General features: G+C 41.4%; 1 protein-coding gene across 2 annotated transcripts in view; it reads left to right on the forward strand.

Annotated features, from left to right (window-relative positions):
* Positions 1-22892, forward strand: part of LOC145984148 (protein ST7 homolog) — a 147824-nt gene that overhangs the window by 44019 nt on the left and 80913 nt on the right. The window contains exon 1 of one of the 2 annotated variants that reach the window (XM_083117615.1): positions 12616-12701. The exons of the other annotated variant lie outside the window; for it this stretch is intronic. Within the exon in view, the coding sequence (XP_082973741.1) occupies positions 12692-12701 (10 nt within the window). The 5' untranslated portion in view covers positions 12616-12691. Of the gene's footprint in view, positions 1-12615; positions 12702-22892 lie in introns of those variants that run through there. 2 annotated transcript variants of the gene reach the window in all.

Below are 22892 nucleotides of genomic sequence, written 5' to 3' on the forward strand. Positions count from 1 at the left end.
CCAATATGTTTGCAAAACGGAAAATTTTAGTTTAATTTTAAGTCATATGTTACACAGTAGGTGGCCAGAACGATGAGGATTGTGTATGATAAAATCGCTGAAAGGACCATTACAAGTACACCTAAATTTATGCAAAAATTATGCCCGTAATAATAATAATGGGTGCATCCCCCAGTGACGACAGTAACAGAGAATCAGGGTGGGCCAAAGCCCCCCAGAAAAGCGACTGGTGCACATGTGTCGGAAATACTATTTTAACTGTTAATGCAATGACATCGTTATTACCATTTACAATGATCCGTAATAATTTTCGAATTTCTGAGAATTTTGTGTGCCTCTCCCTTGGTCCTCTTCTAAAATTTTTAGTGTGGTTACTGCCACTTCAAGGTGTCCCGGATTCGATTCCCGGTTGGGGCACATTGCACAGTTTGTTATATTTCCTTCGTAGTTCGGTCATCTTACGTCACTTTTCTACCTCTTCGGTTATTTGTGACTGTGAGGATGAATGGTCAACAGATGAAACGATGGTAGGACAAACATGATGATACAGCCTTTCCGTATCCAGGGTTCGAACTTGGTATCTCTGATTTCGTAGCACGGTACAGTACGACACGGAAGCCGACGTGAGTGGTTCGAATTTCACCTTAAACTGTAGCTCTATTCCCAATAGCCTCCGACAGAGCCGTTTCCTCGAATAGTGTGCATCGTGTCGTCACGGTCGTGCAGGCGCAGAATGCTCTTTAACATACTGTAGGGACCCGTGTCTCCCGTTATTTCGGTGTGAAAGCTCCCTAAGCACACATAAATTCCGAGAAGCCTCGGCGAAACAAGCAAATTTGTATAATATTTATTGACATGTTAATTGAATTTGAAATATATGGGAATAGATACACCTGTTTGCTTACCCCTCTGGATTCATTGCGACGGTGACAGGAGCGTTGGTAATTTTTTAGCGGTGCAGGTGGTCAGGTGTTGGCCTAAATGAAGACTGTAAATTTCATACATACACACGTGTGCAATAATATGTTAAGGAGAAGGTGAATGGTGACATATTTATTATGACAGCCTAGGACTAAAAGTTAACACAAAACAAAAGCTGCATACGTGCTTAATAGGGACCAGTTGGGCTGACATTGTGGTACCCAGAGTTTCCTCAGGGTGGGGCACTGCCGTACGTAGATTTTTTCTGGGGGAGGCTGCAATTGTAAGGGTGGATAGTACAGAGCTTCGTTTCCAAGGGGGCGGGATACACAAAACATTAAAATTGTACTCGAAGACACAAAAAGATAACAGGGGATGATCATTTGAAGGGAGGTTTGCATTTACACCATTCATTTTTACCTGATTTTCATTTGAAAACTCGGATTTTCTCACAATTTCGGGAGGGGCTGTAACCTCATCAGCTCCCCCCTGCGTACGCCAGTGGGGAGGGGCAAACAACAATTTTTCCAGGGTGTGACAGACAACACTTCCCAGGGAGAGAAAATTATTTAGTTTGATTATTTGAGAAGGGAATAACATTTATATTTACTTTCTACATAAAAAAGCACATGAACAAGATCAGATTTTCACAAATCTTTTCCATGTTGAAGTCACTGACACTGTAACAATTCTCTTGAAAGTCAATAGTATCATTACAACCCGGAAGTGTCCGTTGCTGCATATTCCCCCAATTTTTTCTCAACTTCTTTTTTATTCGTGCATTTGGTGGACTGGCCCCATAAACCCCCTCGCTGACAATCCAACACCATTTCATACACATGGTAAAAACCGCGTGATTTTTCTCTAAATTTTGTAAGGAGATGAAGATTTTCTCATTGCCAATCCTTCTTGGAACACTACGTCCGTTCGGAGGACGTTCCCACGAACTGCGCTTCAACATGGAAACAAAGCTGATTTGTTCGTTCACTGTCACTTCCGGTCACAACCATCAACAGTCCAGTCCAGAATTCGTGTGGAGCAGGAATGCCTTTGATGTCGCGAAACTCCTTCAGTCAGCTGAGAAGCTAGAATCCAGCGAGACTGTTCAGGGTAATGCGCCGTTGCCACGTCTTGTGGTTTACAGGTTACACTTTTCCACTCTTGAGTTACAGGACAGTGTTTCCACGGGAAGTGAAATTTTCGTCGGTGCAGTAAATTTTATGGAAAATATCAAAATTGCAGGGAAATATGAAGATTCTTATTCCATGTATTAGATTCAAGCTCTCAAAAGTGGAAAATACATTTTCCCTTTCTTTTATCGGGTAATTTACCCTCCCATAAAACAAACCATGCCCTAATCAATATTTCGGTAAAATGATATTTTCTGCAACAATAATAATAATCGGTTGCGTAGCATGAACATTTCGAGTGGGAAAGCAAAGTCCAGAGGAAGGCTACGCCCCTTTTTGCCTAATAATTTACTTATGGGGTTATTCGATATAAGTATTGTCTATTTGAAAGTACAATTTCATTGTGTTATGTTGCCTGAAGTCGGCCGGCTTCCGATGAAACATGATCCATGCATATTTAAATGAGATGCCTCACTGTGCAACAAAGGTTTGGAAGACTGGTGTTTTATAGCTTTTCTTTAATATTAATAAGGTTGTTCAACTCAGAACACCTTACACCATTCGGAGTCTTTTGCTCAAAACATTGTACATGTGTAGCAAGACTAATGTATTTTGTTTCTCTCGGCACACCCAGTTAGCCATGGAAACCTTTCGGCATGACACAAGTCATTATAAAACCTACCAGAATTACAAGCGTTTCGTTTCTAGAACAATAGTAGACGCATTATTATTGTGGATGATTGATTTGGTTTATTTTACTTCGCTTTTCTGCCACTTTTGGCTAATTGCGAAGATGAATATTATAAGAGATGATATTGATGAAGTTGAAGGGACACTCACAAAGAATACCCATGCTAACCACTCCGCTACAGAGGTCGGCTGACGATCCACCTATCGCACACACTACTGACATAACAGTGGCGATTAGAAATTCAGACTACTGTCTGACATACATCACGTTGCGACATAAAAAACCTGATAAATATTTTAAAATAATTTCGTCCAGAGATCATTCGATGTTAAGAGTCTTGCAACGAACGCTAAACATTTCGATTGACAAAATATAAAGGATTTAGATATTAGGCGCATCCAGAAAGTAAGTTTCCCACTCGCCCACAGGTGGCAGGCATGCGTATTGAAACCGGTTTTGCGCATGCGTGAGAGACTAGTGAATATAATATACTAGAAGACGCCTTCCGAAAGTCTTCAGTAGCGTCGCGGCAGCGATGAAACATGGCGGCTCTTATTCCATCTCCCGCCGCGTGCGAGGTACGTTCGGTGATCAAGTTTTTGAACGCACAAAACATACAGCCGCTCGAAATTCATCGTCAGCTGTGCCAGGTGCATGGGCCAGACGTCATGAGCAAGCAGATGGTGCGTCGTTGGTGCAGGACATTTACGGAAGGCCGGCAAAATTTGCATGACGAGGAGCGCAGTGGGCGGCAATCGGCCGTTATGGACGAGCTTGTGGAGCAGATGCAGCAGCGCATATTGGAGGATCGTCACGTCACGATCACGGAACTCACCAGCCATTTCCCGCAGATTTCTCGATCGTTGTTGCACGACATTATTACCAAACGCCTCTTGTTCCGGAAATTGTGTGCCCAGTGGGTGCCGAAACAACTCTCTCCCGAACACAAAGGAAAACGCATGGGCACGGTGCTGACATTTCTGCAGCGTTACCATGATGATGACGATTTTCTCAACCGGATGAAACGTGGGTTGCATACAGAATCCCAGAAAGCAAGCAGCAGTCCATGCATTGGCGTCACAGTGGATCTCCATGCAGGACGAAGTTCAAACAGACTATGTCGGCGCGAAAAGTGATGTGCACGGTTTTCTGGGACAGACAAGGCATTCTGCTCATCGAGTTTCTACCCAGAGGTGAGACTGTGAACGCTAACCGTTACTGTGAAACACTGGGGACATTGCGACGAGCCATTCAGAATAAGCGACGCGGTAAGCTTAGTGCCGGGGTGATCTTTCTGCACGACAATGCTAAGCCGCATATGGCTAGGCGCACTGCAGCCCTTTTGGACAGGTTCGGTTGGGAGGTGTTCGATCATCCATCGTACAGCGAGGATCTCGCTCCCAGTGATTACCACCTGTTCTTGCACCTGAAAAAGTTCCTGTCCGGTCAACATTTTCACAGCGACGAAGAGGTTCAGACGGCTGTCACACAGTGGTTCGGCGCCCAGGCGGCGGACTTCTACGACTCAGGTATAGAGAAGTTGGTCCCACGCTATGACAAGTGCCTGAATTCCGGCGGGAATTATGTTGACAAGTAACTGGACAAGTGCTGTATCTGTGGCAATAAATGAAATAATGTTTCCTTTTTGTGCACGACCCCAGGGAAACTTACTTTCTGGATGCACCTAATATTAACGAACAAATAAACTTTCTTAATGATATATTAGTTTTGCGGGTTAAGTGGTAGAGCAGTCACAGGCTGAACTTCACCCATGAATAAATAATTGTTTCTAACCTTTCATATCACGAGGACTGAAAACTGACTAAAACTGTGTTTTTTTTGTTTTTTTTTTAGTTTTTAATGCACATCGCTGTTCGTGCGATAAATTACGCAAATAAGTTATATATTCGAGTTTGGTAAAGTTACGTGAGTCATATGCATATTGTAGCATCACACAGCACAAGCGCGAAGAACCAGGTAGGTTAAATCGGCGTAAGAGTCCAACGTTTCGAACACATACATTACTTTTCACTTCAGGGATGCCACGTGGGTTTCCTGAAGATGAGAGCAATGTATGCGCTCGAAACGTTTGACTCTAATGCCGGTTTAACCTGGTTGGTTACCCGAAAACACTTGTTGGGAGTCCGCGGAGTGGTTTTCACGCGCGCTACGGCTCCAGATATCTCGGGTTCGAATCCCGTTCTGGGTATGGGTATTCTTCATCATATCATCACTCATCCTCATCTTCGCAATTAGCCAAAAGTGGCAGCAAAGTAGAATAAACCAAATCAATCATATTATACCATTTTATTTGCTATGTAGCTCGGAAAAATAGAAATCCCTTGTGGGGATATAACCCACGATCTTTTGATTAGAAGTCTTACGCGCTATCTACTACGCCAAGGGGACACTGCGTGGCATAGGTTTGATTGATTGATTTGTTTCATGCTTTTCTGCCACTTTTGGCTAATCGCGAGGATGAGTGATGTGAAATGGATGAAAGGACAATCACAAACATACAAGGACAGGCTACAACACGAGCCTCGCGGAGGATTATATTGGCCGTGAGCCCAGGGCTAATTTTACCCATGCCCAGGCGGAGATTCAAACCCAGAACCATAGCTGTGCTAACCACTCCGCCACGTTATTATAAATGATGGACCCATTTTCAAAACATCATATTTATTGAGGTACAAATCCAATGTAAACAAGCTATATACCAATGGAAAGAGGAAGGTTCAAAGTTTGTTACCACAATGTTTGTAACTGTTATAAATGTTCAATGTGGCCACCATTGGCTGCACGGCAAACATCGATGCGGTAGCCAAACTCGTTCCACACACGCTTAAGCATATCTGCTGACAGAGACGGTCCTCTCGCGAACTCTACCGGCCGCTTCCGCAACCACCACGGGCCGCCGGCCGCTGCCCGCCAGAAACTTTTGATCTTTGAACCTTCCTCTTTCCATTGGTATAGCTCGACCACAAGGAAAAAAACCTTCCGTCCAAAGCGTTCGCGCAACTTCCCTGCCGTTATCGGTGTTCGGGGCAGTGTTGCCAGGTCAGATTTGAAAAATTCGGGAGATTGTTCCTTGGAAACCAGAAGTTCTGCTACAAAATCCGATGATCTAATAGAAGAGGATGAACGACGTTCTTGGGGGAAGGAAGGGCGGCATAGTTGTGCGCACTGGGGGGGGGGGCAAGGGGGAGTGGCGCGCATTGTTTACGGTGTAAACGTCACAGATACTTTTGTAACAATGGTGCTAAACCCAGCACCCTGTGTTTGGCGAAAATATACCGAAGATCTCCATTTCAGGAGTGGACATGTTTCAAACAAAAGAAAGTAAACCGCCCGAAGGAACCGACCAACATCTTTCATCTCTTCCGCATTTTCCGGTTAGAGGGTGCGTGGAAAACACCCTCAAATTTGCCCTTTCTCAGCATCGACACAAGGGGTTGGGATGCCTCTATTATCGCGAGGAATTTTTATGACAGGAAATGGTAGAAAGTTGTGTTCACAGATGAAGCTAACGTGCCGCCTTTCGTTGTCAGCGATTTTCCACAATCTTTCAAGTCGAATGCTAACAATAACAAATCAATTTGCCTTCTGATGGTGTTCGTGTGCAGCTATCGATAGGGGTGGGCACGCGTCCTGCACCATAATGAAAAAATGCATTACGTATGTGAAATATATTTGGTGAATTAGACAGCATGTCTTCCTCAATAATTCAAGATAGCAACGCTTATGCTAGGGTGCCACCCATCCTCCCCATCTGCTAGAAATACACACACCCACCCACAAACACATACATGTATAACATAATTTGCCCACGCTACGAAGTCAGTGTTTCTACCTCGTAAGGCAAGGACGTTTCACTGTGTTTGTGTCACTTCATCCATTTCATCAGTTTTTCATTCATCCATATTGTCGTACTTACCCGTAGAGGCACAAAAGCGACGTAAAATAACTAAAATAGAAATAGAGTTTAGGGTGGGATAAAATACAGCCATCTAAAAATAGTAATGTAGTAAAAGTAATAAAATAATGTCCTAGCACAATTGAGTAGCGTTTGACATAATTTCACAGTTCAAACAACACTTTTCACGGCTGAGTGGAGTTCCACTCCACATCTCCACTCCATGTTCAAGTAAAGATGAGCAGGAAACGTGTTTTTGAGCTGGCCGTCGGAGGTGCCATAGCAATAGTTTATTATGGAATCCTACCGAGAAATCAATAGGTCTGGCAACACTGACGTTGGCGACTCTGAAGGCTTCTTCCTCCTGTCTTTTTCCCCCACCCGCCAGCGCGATGGGGTCTGCGCAGGTTTCTTTCCTTGTGGTTCCACTATATATAACTTGTTCAATTTGGATCTGTACTTCCCTACCTATGACGTTTTGAAAATGGGTCCATCATTTATAATAACCCTGTATTATTACAGCATAAAGCTGCTCTTGGGATCTCATCATCCTCAATGGCAGAGATCATTATGTGTGGAGCCCTGCTCCACGCCCAGTCTTCATGGCATGGAATAATGGGCGCTGGGTAACTTTACCTTCACAAATCGGAGTGATATTTTTGAGAATACCAACTGACGGGAAGCAAAGTGTGATGATTTGTGGTTAGTGACTGGCGCAAGGAGTCAGAGCGAGGACGGGAGTATTTTCTGGCTCCAGTAGTAATAAACCCCTAAAGACACATATAAAAATGCATATTTGGGCTAAACGAGCATATATTTATCTATTTTTTCTGTTGGCTGGGGTGGAGTAGGGGGCGAACTGGTCGACTTCTTCCCCCTTGTGGCGCCCTCACTTGACTATCGTCATACAAACATGTGATTTTCAACCAGTGGGGACTAGGGATGGCCAGATCCGGAACTTGGCGGATCCGAAATCCTGATCAGGTTGGTTCCGGATCCTAAAATTTTTCGGATCCAGAACTTTCGGATCCGGATCCAGAACTTTCGGATCCGGATCCGGTACTTTTGGATCCGGATCCGTTTTGCCATCCCACATGCGCTTCTTTGGAAAGTAAGAATGTGTTTATAACATATTGTTACCTGCTAATACACACACACACACACACACACACACACATATATATATATATATATATATATATATATATATATATATATATATATAATATATACATACATACACACATATATATAGTGTGTGTGCGCGCGTGCGCGATTTGTAATTAATTAATACACTGACTTTGATTTGATTTTGATTTGATTTAGTTTATTTTACGTCGCGTTTTGTGCCTCTTGGCTAATTTGCGAAGATGGGGATGAGTGATGAAATGATGAAATTGACGAATGGACATTCACAAACAACCATGCCCGACCGGGATTCGAACCCGGGACCCTTGGCGTTGCAGCGCGATATGCTAACCACTCGGCCACAGGGTCGGGCAATTAATACACTGACAAGGGAGGTCTAAGTCTCCCCCTCCGATTTCCATGAAACTTGGCAGGTGTATAGAGGCTCCCCCTCAAATGTCAAGATGAGGAGAAATTGAAGTGGGGATCTGACCCCGAAATCACGTAAATATGGCATAGGAAGAAACAGGGGGCATAGGGCCTCTCTATACACCTGCCAAATTTCATGGGAATCGGAGGGTGACACAGGGGTCAGATGATCCCCACGTCAATTTGTCCTCATCTTGACATTTGAGGGGATTTTGCCCCCTAAAACCGTTTTTTTTAGCTGAAACAAAAAAACACGTATTTCTTCCTTTGGGCCCCTCTATACACCTGCCAAGTATCATGAAAATCGGAGGGGGACACAGGGGTCAGATCCTTACTTCAATTTGTCCTCATCTTGACATTTGAGGGGATTTTGCCCCCTAAAACAGTTTTTAGCTGAAACAAAAAAACACGTATTTCTTCCTTTGGGCCCCTCTATACACCTGCCAAGTATCATGAAAATCGGAGGGGGACACAGGGGTCAGATCCTTACTTCAATTTGTCCTCATCTTGACATTTGAGGGGGTTTAGCCCCCTAAAACCGTTTTTTTAGCTGAAACAAAAAAACACGTATTTCTTCCTTTGGACCCGTTTATACACACACCTGCCAAGTATCATGGAAATCGAAGGGGACACAGGGGTCAAATCCTCACTTCAATATGTCCTCATCTTGACATTTGAGTGGGTTTTGCCCTGTAAAACAGTTTTTTAGCTGAAACAAAGAAAACACGTATTTCTTCCTTTGGGCCCCACTATACACCTGCCAAGTTTCATGGAAATCGGAGGGGGACACATAAGTCAAATGCCCACTTAAATTTGTCCTCATATTGACATTTGAGGGGGGTTGCCCCCTAAAACAGTTTTTTAGCTGAAACAAAAAGCACGTATTTCTTCCTTTGAGCCCGTTTATACACACACCTGCCAAGTATCATGGGAATCAGAGGGGGACACAGGGGTCAGATCCTCACTTCAATTTGTCCTCATCTTGACATTTGAGGGTGTTTTGCCCCCTAAAACCGTTTTTTAGCTGAAACAAAAAAAAAACGTATTTCTTCCATTGGGCCCCACTATACACCTGCCAAGTTTCATGGAACTCGGAGGGACACAGGGGTCAGATCCTCATTTCAATTTGTCCTCATCTTGACATTTGAGGGGGTTTTGCCCCCTAAAACCGTTTTTTTAGCTGAAACAAAAAAACACGTATTTCTTCCTTTGGGCCCGTTTATACACACACCTGCCAAGTATCATGGAAATCGGAGCGGACACAGGGGTCAAATCCTCACTTCAATATGTCCTCATCTTGACATTTGAGTGGGTTTTGCCCTGTAAAACAGTTTTTTAGCTGAAACAAAGAAAACACGTATTTCTTCCTTTGGGCCCCACTATACACCTGCCAAGTTTCATGGAAATCGGAGGGGGACACATAAGTCAAATGCCCACTTAAATTTGTCCTCATATTGACATTTGAAGGGGGTTGCCCCCTAAAACAGTTTTTTAGCTGAAACAAAAAAACACGTATTTCTTCCTTTGAGCCCGTTTATACACCTGCCAAGTTTCATGGAACTCGGAGGGACACAGGGGTCAGATCCTCACTTCAATTTGTCCTCATCTTGACTTTTGAGGGTGTTTTGCCCCCTAAAACCGTTTTTTAGCTGAAACAAAAAAACACTTATTTCTTCCTTTGGGCCCCACTATACGCCTGCCAAGTTTCATGGAAATCGGAGGGGGACACTTAGATAACCTCCCTTGTTAGTCTTATACTTTGTAATTATATAACACTGCATATATTATAATGTTTTATTTTAATTTGTAAAACTGTAACTGTAGAACAATTGTATAATTTTTGTATAACATTTCTGTCTTGTTCCTATGTGTTAAAGGTTTCATCCTGGAATTGAATGTCTCACATTTATGTGTGTTTTCATTTCCAATACATTCGAATGAATACATATTAGTTTCAATGGCATTTACAAAATCACCTCTGACATTTTATATTAAACAAGTAAGATTATTTTTGTGCACGAGTGTGTTAGCCGATGCGTAGCAAAGTATTTTAGGAACAACACTTGAAAAAAAAATTCTTGTAGGACTAACTAATGAAAAATTTCTTTGTAATCGAAGATCATAATACCTTTTAAGGTGTGGTAATATTACGTATAATGGGATTGAGATCCGAAATTTTCGGATCCGGATCCAGATCCGAAACTTTCAGACCCGGATCCGGAATTTTCGGATCCGGTTCCAGATCCGTAACTTTTGGATCCGGATCCGGATCCGTTTGGCCATCCCTAGTAGGGACTATGTGCAGCCCTTAATAGATTTAGAAAATAGCGATTGTATGGCCGAAGTTAAAGAAGCGACATTTTATGGGCTCATATTCTTGGTCAGCAAGCACATGGCACAATAGTTCGGATTCTACTTAAAACTATAGGTCCAGTCCCGATTAGCCTTACTGTGCATAAAGTGGACTTCAAACACCAACTCAATAAATCAATCAATCTTGGTCAGCAAAACTAGCAATCCGGAATTTTCTCAGTAGATGCAGGCAACAGGTACAGTTCCCAATTATTTTTTGTAGACTTTCTCCTCTAGTCTGTGTTATCGTTTTTCTCTCTGTTTTTTCTTAAGTCAAGGGACACGAGTTTGTTTCTTGGTGTTCACACCACTTTGTGTTCCGTATCCCGTTATAATTTCTATTTCCATTCCGAACTATGGAAATAAAATAAACCTTAGTAGGTCACGCTGTTTTTTGTGCTTGTGTAAAACTAACTAGAGATTTGTTGAAACAATTATCATTTTACGGATTCTGATCAGTTACTACACACACAAAAAAGAAATGAATAAAGGAAAGGAAATATAGAGTAGAAGAGTATTTTACAGGGAGGGCAGTCACATTTTAGTCCTTCCTTAAATACTATACAGAAACGCGCATTTTGGCTGAAAGAACAATTTTATCAAGGTGTTTTTTTTTGGTAGAGTGATCGGCCGGGAACGGCCTCTGCCTGATGGAGCCTATTGCAAAGTGGTTCGTATCACACCTTAAACTGTAGGCCCAGTCACGATTAGCTTATCTGCCAATTAAATGGACTTAAAAATAAACTTTGGGGCTGCTCTCCCTCCTCCTGGCGTCGTTCCTGATTCTAATACAAATTTGTATAAACTAAACTACAACTGCAATTAACGATCACCAAGGAAATTTCTAATTCCACGCATAAGGGTGAAGTTACTAACGGTTGATGGCATCCCTTCTTCATCTAGACGCAACATAATCATTGCGTCTTAATCCCAAAGTGCTACAGCGCATGAAATGAATGTACTTCCCGTAGAGCAGATTGCGATGGAAAGGCTGTAGTTCTGTTTTATTTTCCTGAACTAATAAAAAAAAAGGAAGTTGTCTCACCTTGCCACTATTACACCGTGGATGTGAATATAAAGCTTAACGATTTATCGATGGCCTTTCGCTCTCGCCACCAAGGTTCCCGTGTTCAAAACGACGGTAGTGGATGTGGTGTGATAAGCACCACACTCCAGGCGCTATGTTAATAAGAAATCGCGTGAGACTCGGAGCAGTTTGTGCAGATACATCGACGGAAAACTTCATTTCGGGATCGAACCCGTCTCTCCAGCCTGGTAGTCGGGCATCTCACCAGCTGTTTCACCGCGGCTAATTATTTATAATAATCCTGCCTTTTTCTGGTGTGCTTACTATGGTGTTCATTCGTTGTGGCATTATTGATTTATTCGCACAGTATCAAAAACCTAGTTTCATTATTTTACAACCATCCCTAATAAAATTCCTTACACGTGTCTGAGAGGGCTGGATAAATATAAACTCCTTGGTGTGTTCAACTGTTTCTAATTGATTATTGAGTAATATCAGTGGAATAAATGTATATAATATATTATTATTATTATTATTTATATAAAACAAAGCTATTTTTGTCTTAGTTTTTAAAAGGTTCAGCAAAAGACACAGCTTGTTTCACTGGATAGAAATCGTGACAGCCGGAAAAAAATCATATACAAATACAGATATCATGTCGTAACATCGGTGAGAGTGACTTGAACCATTTTCAACTCCCATATTTTTTCGTTTGTTCACAGTGTTACGCCATTCGAGAACTGAACTTTAAACTTTTGTGTACCGTATCCTGGATTATGAGGTGTTCAGAAATTATATTTTACGTGGCGCTGCTGTAGAATGTTTAGTGCAAGAAGGAAACATATTTTTTTCATTTGTGTTAATTGTTTGTTGGATATCCTTCTCACGTGTAGCTTGCCAAAGAAAGAGAGAGAGAGGGAGAGAGAGAGGGAGAGAGAGAGGGAGAGAGAGAGAGAGAGAGAGAGAGAGATGGATGACTATTTTTGGCTCACTGAACAAAAATCAATACTCGGCCTGCCATCTTGGTTGTGAGAGTCAGTGAACGGTGTTGGTGTACAGCTTGCCGGTGTGGTATTGAAGCAGAAAATTAAGACGACATGTGGGATTGTAAGTAGGATGCTATGTGACAGTTTTTATCCGAATGGTTGTGGAACGGGTGGCATGATATACAGGGAAAATGATGTCTGTATGGATGTTTGCATGTCTGTTTGAATGTCAAGAGCACATTGACTGGACCTGTGTCTGTTAATGCAGTTGCATAACGTGCCGCGACAATAATATTATGCTATTTCCTGGGAAAATGTGTGTAAAAAATATACTAGTCTCTTTACTCATTGAACTTACGATTTTGGTGAAAATGTGTAGTTGTTTTTAATGGGAGTTCAGAGGAAGGGGAAATGAATGGGACTTGATACAAATGTGACGTTAAAACGTACACAGTTTTTCCATGCTTTTTTGTCATTACACCGTCATGTACAGCAGGGACTCTTATTTGAGAGGACGCTCGTTCGAGCATATGCAAGGTCATATTTTCTGTTTTTACCTTGGCCATTTCAGGCGATGTTATTGTTAACTAAAGTTTACCCGTTATTATCCGTTTCATATGTGATCTTCCATAGTTCATTTTTCATCTTTCAGAAATGCATGGCGTGTACAAATTACTTACTTGCTGACTCGCTGAATCATATTGTCACTTCAAAAAGCATTCGAGGAAAATATTGAGAACGACATACAAAGTTACTGTGGATCAACTCTCTGACATTCCTAAACCCGCAGGTTTATTGCCACGGCAAAGCCTTTCATCTGTGTACTCTGGGCAAGGTCAATGTAATGTTATCATCCTTGCAAATTTCCTTTAGCCCTCTCTCAACATTATTCTTCCTTCCGGTATTTATTGTATTTGATTAGAAAAACAACCTCTGCAATCAACATAAAATTATGTTGGGTCGTCCTGTGTGTTAAATATGTCCAGTGCCAAAAAACTTCTGTTCATAACGAAAAGGTATTGTACTACCATATGTTTAAATTTTATATATCTTGTTGAGTGAAGTAGAGTGGTATGAATGGGATTTACTATGTCTTCGCAAATATTATGTAATTTTGACTTTAACGTGACTTTTCAATAATTCCGTTCTGTTAATCGAACTACACAAAAGGAAATACTATTTTGGAGAACGAGTACTTGCCTTTGCTTTTTAAGAGTACATGGTAGGAAAGCATGTAGATAATATTAGCGAATGGTACTGATGCTGTTGGACAGTTGTCCCAAACCATATACTGTACGAAAAGTAAATTTGGGTCTTGAAACTTTCCCCTTTCTAATTATTTTTTTTAAAATTAGCACTTGATGTAGTCCCATATGTGTACGTATGTGCGCATTTATGCATTAAGAGACGGCCTTCTCGAGTCTCAACGGTGCAATTTATCAGTGGTTTGGATCTCTCCTTTAATCTGTAGGTTGAGGTCCCGGGTCCAAATCCTGGCCTGGGCATGGATGTTTGTGAGTGTCCATTCATTAATTTCAACATGTCATCTCTTATCCCCATCTTCGCAAATTAGCCGAAAGTGACACGAAAAGCGAAGTAAAATAAAGCAAATCAAAGGAAACAAAGGAAGTCTGTAGGTTCAATCCCATTAAGCCTCTCTGTACATAACACAATGAAAATTTCGAGTGTGTGTACAAAACAAGAACACAAATTTATATGTACTGTTGCAACTTACATTTCATTTTGAACAATACACGATTGATCCTCAATTTCTTCGGGAAATTTTTAAAATACATTTTTACAGAATATATTTCCACGAAACAGATGTGTTCAAATGTTAGAGTACATGAAAATGTAGTGTTGAGAGTGGCGGAGAGGGTGGGTGTTAGGGGCTATTTTTCCTCATTTTCTCAAATCAATGAATCTACAATGTATATTGTTTCACAGCATTATTCGTGTTCTACAATTTTTATTTATTTCCCCCTCTAATGCAAAACACACTCTTTTGTGAATTTTAATTAAAATTAATTCAAAGCTACACATATGGTATAAGCACATCAAAACAGACACTGTATATAACACCACTGTGTGTTGTCTGAAAACTGATCTTAATACTAGTTCATTCTCAACGTTGTGCCTACGACGCCAGGGGTCCCGGGTTCGAATCCTGGCCTGGGCATGGATATTTGTGAGTGTCCATTCATTAATTTCATCATATCATCACTCATCACCATCTTCGCAAATTAGCCAAAAGTGGCACAAAAAGCGAAGTAAAATAAAGCAAGTGAAATCAAAGCAAATCAACGTTGTGCAGTCTCTCCCCTGGCATAGTGGTAACGTGGTCGTTTTGTAATCAAGGGGTTCCAAGTTCGGTACCCTGTTTAAACTGTAGGCCCAGTCCTGATTAGCCTTTCAGTGCACAACGTGGACTTAAACTCAAGAACATCAACGTTGCAGGAGGAGATTCCTTTGCATGTCTTTCTTTCTATTTTGGTTATTTAACGTAACTTTTGTACCTCTTTGGTTTATCGCGACGATGAGGGGGGAAGGACGAACTGATGAATGGATGTCGAGAAAAACTTTGCCCATCCGTGCATTACGCAGGGTTCGGACCTGAGCCCTAGCTTCGTAACACGTTATGCAGACCAACTTCACCACGAAGGCCCGCTTCTCTGCTTGTGGGTGTGAAATCTAAGTCGATTGTGCTATAGTGTAGATGCAAGGACAAAAAACATGGTTCTCTTGTTGTCTCCACCAACTTAATCTCGGACCTCCTCGATATCATACTGGTTAATGTTACCTCCATTCAACCAAGGGACCTCAGATTCGAATCCTGTGGAGGCATATTGAACAGTGGTTCGGATACCAGTTTGAATTGTAAGCCCAGTCCCGATTATCTTGAAAAGCAAACCCGTACCAATTTAACTTCGGATGCATCTACTCTTACGTTTATGAATCCTTCACTGCTTCTACGTGTTTTGACCGAATGTACGATTCCTCTTTGTTAACTTGTCTTACATTTTACACCATGTATTTACATCGTTAGGATTTCCGCCACGTGGGATGAATCATGGCAGTGAATGAAAATATGCTTGTCTGTCTCTTACCAAGGATACGAACCCCAATTTGCTCCACCTGTCAGCCAATTCTTTCTCTTTAGTATTTTATTGAATATATTGGGATCGTGGTAGGAATCAAAGTATCATTGTACACTGCGGCACAATAGAACGCGAGTAGAACGATTCATTTTTGTAATTGTAATATTCTAGAAAACAATACTTGCTGCCGATTCAGGAATCACGTGTCTGCTGCAGTTACACAGGGCAGAATTTTTGCTATCTCAATGACTGATTTAGTTTATTTTACGTCACTTTTCTGCCCCTTTGGCTAATCGCGAAGATGAGGATCAATGGTGGTAAGATAATCACAAATATATAGCGGTGACCTACACGAACCCCACATAAGATTAAATTGGCTGTGAGTCGAGATGCCAGAGCCTCGCTAGTCTGCCAAATGCAATCCAGGAAGAATTAATAGCTAAAGCAAGTCTAATTCTCTTGTTAAATACAGCTACAGTTTTCAACTTAACTGGCATTTTGGTAGGAGTTTTTCATTAAGTGGATATTTATTTTCTTAATAGCTAATTTCAAAGTTCACCTAAGTACTGGGTGAGTCTTTTAAAAGAGGCCCCGTGGAAAATGCGCTCCTTGTATGTAGGCAACCTTGGTACACCGAAGAGAAGAGCGGGTTAGAGAACAGTCCAGGATATCGGTGTCAAGCATATTCAACAACATGACATGACATGATATATCCTGGACTGTTCTCTGCCCCGCTCTTCTCTTCGGTGTACCAGGGTTGCCTACAAGCAAGGAGCACATTTTCCACCGGGCCTCTTTTAAAAGACTCACCCAGTAGGAGTTGAATAAATAAAGGTTAAGAAAAACGAAAAAAAGGTCAAGAAAAAGTCAAGAATTAGTCATGAAAAAGTCAGGAATTTTGGATTTCTTATTTTGGTATACCAGATATAGACACCCTATTACAGGTTTTCCTCATACGTCACTAGTCAATCGTCCCCCTTTATAAACATTGGATTCGATCGGCACATCATTGAATAAATTCATTTTTAAAAAAAAATTTCAATTAAATTAGCTACCCTAACATATTCAATCAGGCTAAAGTATTTGCTCTTGGGGAAACAAATTCGCTAAGGAATGGAAAGTGTTATGAATATACTATGCCTTGTTCCACACGTAAAACTGGAAGTCTATTAGACCCTTGACAAAAATCGCTTAACCCGTTTGTAAACTTAGGAATAACGCCTATAATTTCCAAGTTTTTCGTTTCATGTTGCCGGCTGGCTGGCTTGCTATGGAGGTATTCGGCCATTCTCTAAAACCTATGTGTAAAAAGTGGACAGGGTTGTGTATTAAGTCCATTTTATGCACAGAACGGCTAATCATGATTGAACCTACAGTTAAGAATGATCGCACCTGTCTCTGAATGCAAGAAAGTTTACCATAGAAGCATCTCATCTGTCCGCAAAGGCTCGAGCTAACATCCCCCACCTAACAATTTGCACATCAAGGGCTTCGAACATTTGGTGGTGAGTAGAGACTGAGTTGCAAAATTCGAGAACATACCCTTTGAGACAGGCCTCTGAGAAATCGGCAAGACCGGCTTCATTTTTATTTTATGTCAGTGCAGCAGTGTTCAATATATGCGCTATCGACATCAATGGACCTTTGGAACCCTAAGACGGTGTGATTGACTCAGCAGCAGAATTGTGTTCATTGTGCACCCGATTTGAGCGCCGACTTCCGTGACAGATAGTTATCAGAGCACGCTACGACGCCAGGGGTCCCGGGTTCGAATCCAGGCCTGGGCAAGGGTGTTCTTAGTGTGTGCCCCTTCATCAATTTCATCATATCATCACTCATCCTCATATTCGCGATTAGCCAAAGGTGGCAAAAAACGACGATAAATAACAAAAATCAAACCAACCACATTACAGTGCCACATTTCCACCTAGTGGTGGAAATTTGAACATTTTAAAATCACCATTCACTTCACCATGGATAAATCGCCCCTGTACCACGTTTCACCGCAATCCGATGCTTCGAAAGCGCTCCAGAAGACTATAAGCGAAACTTTAATTATAACCACCCTGTACCATGGACGATCGTAGGATTTTTTTCAGGGAGGGGCAAACAAGGTTTTTTTTCAGGGGTGCAAACGCGACACATTTCCCTCATAATAGTACTAGGGATGGCCAAACGGATCCTGATCCGAAAAATCCGGATCCATTCGGATCCGGATCCGGACCCAAAAGTTACGGATCTGGATCCGGTTCCGAAAATTCCGGATCCGAAAATTCCGGATCCGAGAGTTCCGGATCCGCGGATCCGGATCCGGGTCTGAAAGTTTCGGATCTGGATCCGGATCCGAGAGTTCCGGATCCGCGGATCCGGATCCGGGTCTGAAAGTTTCGGATCCGGGTCTGACCCCTGTGTCTTTCCGATTTCCATGAAACTTGGCAGGTGTATAGTGGAGCCCAATGGAAGAAATACGTGTTTTTTGTTTCAGATAAAAAACGGTTTTAGGGGGCAAAACCCCCTCAAATGTCAAGATGAGGACAAATTGAAGTGACGATCTGACCCTGTGTCCCCCCTCCGATTTCCATGATACTTGGCAGGTGTGTGTATAAACGGGCCCAAATGAAGAAATACGTGTTTTTTTTTGTTTCAGCTAAAAAACGGTTTTATGGGGCAAAACCCCCTCAAATGTCAAGATGAGGACAAATTGAAGTGAGGATCTGACCCCTGTATCTCTCCCATTTCCATAAAACTTGGCAGGTGTATAGTGGGGCCCAATGGAAGAAATAAGTGTTTTTTTTGTTTCAGCTAAAAAACGGTTTTAGGGGGCAAAACCCCCTCAAATGTCAAGATGAGGACAAATTGAAGTGAGGATCTGACCCCTGTGTCCCCCTCCGATTTCCATGATACTTGGTAGGTGTGTGTATAAACGGGCCCAAATGAAGAAATACGTGTTTTTTTTGTTTCGGCTAAAAAACGATTTTAGGGGGCAACCCCCCCTCAAATGTCAATATGAGGACAAATTTAAGTGGGCATTTGATTTATGTGTCCCCCTCCGATTTCCATGAAACTTGGCAGGTGTATAGTGGGGCCCAAAGGAAGAAATACATGTTTTTTTTTGTTTCAGCTAAAAAACGGTTTTACAGGGCGAAACCCACTGAATTGTCAAGATGAGGACAAATTGAAGTGGGGATCTGACCCCTGTGTCCCCCTCAGATTTCCACGAAACTTGGCAGGTGTGTGTATAAACGGGCCCAAATGAAGAAATACGTGTTTTTTTGTTTCGGCAAAAAATTTGTTCTAGGGGGCAACCTCCTCTCAAATGTCAAGATGAGGACAAATTGAAGTGGGGATCTGACCCCTGAGTTCCCCTCCGATTTCCATGAAACGTGGCAGGTGTATAGAGGGGCCTGAAGGAAGAATTACGTGTTTTTTTTGTTTGAGCTAAAAACTGTTTTAGGGGGCAAAACCCCCTCAAATGTCAAGATGAGGACAAATTGAAGTGAGGATCTGACCCCTGTGTCCCTCCCATTTCCATAAAACTTGGCAGGTGTATAGTGGGGCCCAATGGAAGAAATAAGTGTTTTTTTGTTTCAGCTAAAAAACGGTTTTATATGGCGAAACCCACTGAATTGTCAAGATGAGGACAAATTGAAGTGGGGATCTGACCCCTGTGTCCCCCTCAGATTTCCATGAAACTTGGCAGGTGTGTGTATAAACGGGCCCAAATGAAGAAATACGTGTTTTTTTGTTTCGGCAAAAAATTTGTTCTAGGGGGCAACCTCCTCTCAAATGTCAAGATGAGGACAAATTGAAGTGGGGATCTGACCCCTGAGTTCCCCTCCGATTTCCATGAAACGTGGCAGGTGTATAGAGGGGCCCGAAGGAAGAATTACGTGTTTTTTTGTTTGAGCTAAAAACTGTTTCAGGGGGCAAAATCCCCTCAAATGTCAAGATGAGGACAAATTGAAGTAAGGATCTGACCCCTGTGTTCCCCTCCGATTTTCATGAAACTTCGCAGGTGTATAGAGGGGCCCAAAGGAAGAAATACGTGTTTTTTTGTTTCGGCTAAAATACTGTTTTAGGGGGCAAAACCCGCCTCAAATGTCAAGATTAGGACAAATTGCCGTGGGAATCATCTGACCCCTGTGTCCCCCTCCGATTCCCATGAAATTTGACAGGTGTATAGAGAGGCCGTATGCCCCCTGTTTCTTCCTATGCCATATTTACGTGGTTTCGGGGTCAGATCCCCACTTCAATTTCTCCTCATCTTGACATTTGAGGGGGGGGGGCTCTATACACCTGCCAAGTTTCATGGAAATCGGAGGGGGAGACTTAGACCTCCCTAGTAAGTAAGTGTATTAATTAATTACAAATCGCGCACGCGAGCACACACATATATATATGTGTATGTATATTATATATATATGTATATTAGCAGGTAACAATATGTTATAAGCACATTCTTACTTTCCAAAGAAGCGCATGTGGGATGGCAAAACGGATCCGGATCCGAACGTACCTGATCCGGATCTGAAAGTACCGGATCCGAAAATTCTGGATCCGGATCCGAAAGTTCTGGATCCGAATCTGAAAATTCCGGATCCGCGGATCCGGATCCGAAAGTTCTGGATCCGGATCCGGATCTGAAAATTCCGGATCCGCAGATCCGGATCCGAAAAATTTTAGGATCCGGAACCAACCGGATCCGGATTTCGGATCCGCCAGTACTATCCCCTCAAAAACATTGCTTCAATTTGAAGTTATCATGTTTATAATAATTAAAATATATTATTTTGTCTGAAATGAAATGATATGTTTGAAATATACAATGTTTGGTTGACTTCCATTTTTAACCCCCCCCCCCCTATCCTTTCCGGACGTCCATGCCCTGTACTTCCTGGTCTCCGTGTCTCATGTCGACAGTGTAGCAATCTCGATTTTGAAGTCAGCTTTATGAATCATATTGCAGAATGGGACAACGAGCATTTTCTCCTTATACTTGATACACTTAAAGCAAAAGCTAATAGCAAGCGAATTGGATATCGCTATTTTCATTCAGTCTGTTTTCTGTGATGTTTCAAGAATTGAAATAAACATGTCAAAACAGAGGATAACATCTGCCTCGCGTCAATAGAATTCGATTTCCTAAACCAACACATGTTGCAGAATAAAAAAGAATGAAAATAGTGATGGACAATTTGCCTACTATTATCTTTGCTATTGGCTGCACAAATGCCCATCAACACCATAGCAATCGGAACAATAAAACTGGTGGGAGATTAAGGAACATATCATGTAATACTCAAATCTATTTTAGCTTGGTACTCGACTAGTGAATTGCCTTTTGCTTGAATGTATGTAAAAATAATTAAAATGTTGCTTCTCCCTCCTCTCTTTCGTCTTGCCTTGGCTTGCACAAAAGAAAAATGCCGGAAAACAGCAAGGATGGGACTTGATGTGTGACATCAATCAATTAGAAGCTGTTTCGCAGACCTTGGCCCACAGCTGTTGTGCCATGGAATTTAGTTTTATAGATTATTTTTTAATCCATTTAGAGTACGTTAGGTCTGCTATGCTAGGTGAGCATTTGTTTGTATTTTGCTTTTTTTTGTCTCTCTCCCAACTACTGCCAGTTACAAGCATGATAACTAGGGTTCAGATTTTTATGTATTTTCATATATTTTACTTTCTATGTAGCCAAGCAAAGTTTAAAAAAATATTGGTGTTAGGAATGTTTGGAATGATATACATTAATTTTGTATTACATATTTGTTTTGTATAAAATGTAATATTTGTCCAATTTCTCTAGTTTTCATTGTATAGTGCAGATATATTTGTAGGACAAAAATTCAAAATACAAGTTCTCTAAAAAATTGGTGATTTTGATTGTGAGAACCTGTCATCTTACTTTCATATCATCTAGTTTTAAGCTAAAATAGATTTGAGTATTATAATCACACCAAAAATATCAAGGTTTTGTGTACTTTGTTATTCACTACTGTCATATTTCACAAATAACCTTCGTTACTTCCGGGAATAGTGACTGCAAGTCAACAGTTAAGGTAGTGCCCCTGGTGGAATTTCCGGGAGGTTCACTCGACCCTAAAAATAGAACAAGAATGAAGGAAGTTATCGAAGATGACAACAATATATTGTTTCATATTTTAATATACTTACATATTTCATTGATATTTTCTGTATATTTATGTATATATTTTGCGAGTTTGGGTACATAAAATTTCAGGCCTTAATGATAAGTAATTAAGTTACAATTTGGGTCAAATATCTCAAGTATATCTAGTTAAATGTACTGGAATTACCTTCATTAGTACCCTTCGATGGTTTTTCACTCTGTTGAAACTTTATAAATAAATACTTTCCTCTTCTTTCCAAGGAAAGTATAAAAATCATATAACATATGGAAGTTATGTATGTTGTCACTGTGTTTAACCTGATGATAGAAATGATTAATGATAGAACCAAAAAGCAATGGAAGAACTAGTGTGATTAATTAAATTAGGCACGCAGAATTTTTTCAGCGAAAAATACAGGCTCGACCAGGACTCGAACTTGGGTCTCTGGCATTCCGTGCCATTGCTCTACCAATTTTTTTATTTATTATTGTATTTCTTTTAAGAAAAGGAATACCCCTACACGGTAGAATCCCCCATCATTCACAAATTTCCTCAACTTTCGCTCATATCAATGTTTACTATATTCTCGGTTTTTCTAATTTCGGACAAACACAAACATCCATGTCCTAGCCGGGATTCGAACCCGAACCCCTGGCTTGTTAGCGCTATGCGCTGACCACTCCACCATGGAGGCCGACACCACTGAGCTACTGAACCGGCCTGGCTTCGTCTGATTTTTCGTTGCCGCTGTTTTACCTGTGTGGAATCGTCTGCTAGTGCTGCCGCAACGGGATATGCTGAAAGATTAAGTGTAGAAATTTCAGCAAAAAATGCCTGCTTAGTCTCTGCCCTCATGCAGGTCGAGTTAGCATTTTTGCTGAAATTTCTATGTAGTACATCTCCTGTGTGTGCCAAATCGTGAGCTATATATAGTTCTGTGAACTATTAAAATGTAAACGTTTGTGTTCTTTATATTAATTGCCGATATGGAAGCTACACTATTGTTGTCTTCAATATTGTCACCTGCTATTTGTTGCTTTTTTTTTAGTATTTCTTGTAATTTCAACCTACTTACATATATTT

The sequence above is a fragment of the Lepisma saccharinum genome, chromosome 2, assembly GCF_977018435.1.
Source record: "Lepisma saccharinum chromosome 2, izLepSacc3.1, whole genome shotgun sequence".
Lineage (NCBI taxonomy): Eukaryota > Metazoa > Arthropoda > Insecta > Zygentoma > Lepismatidae > Lepisma > Lepisma saccharinum.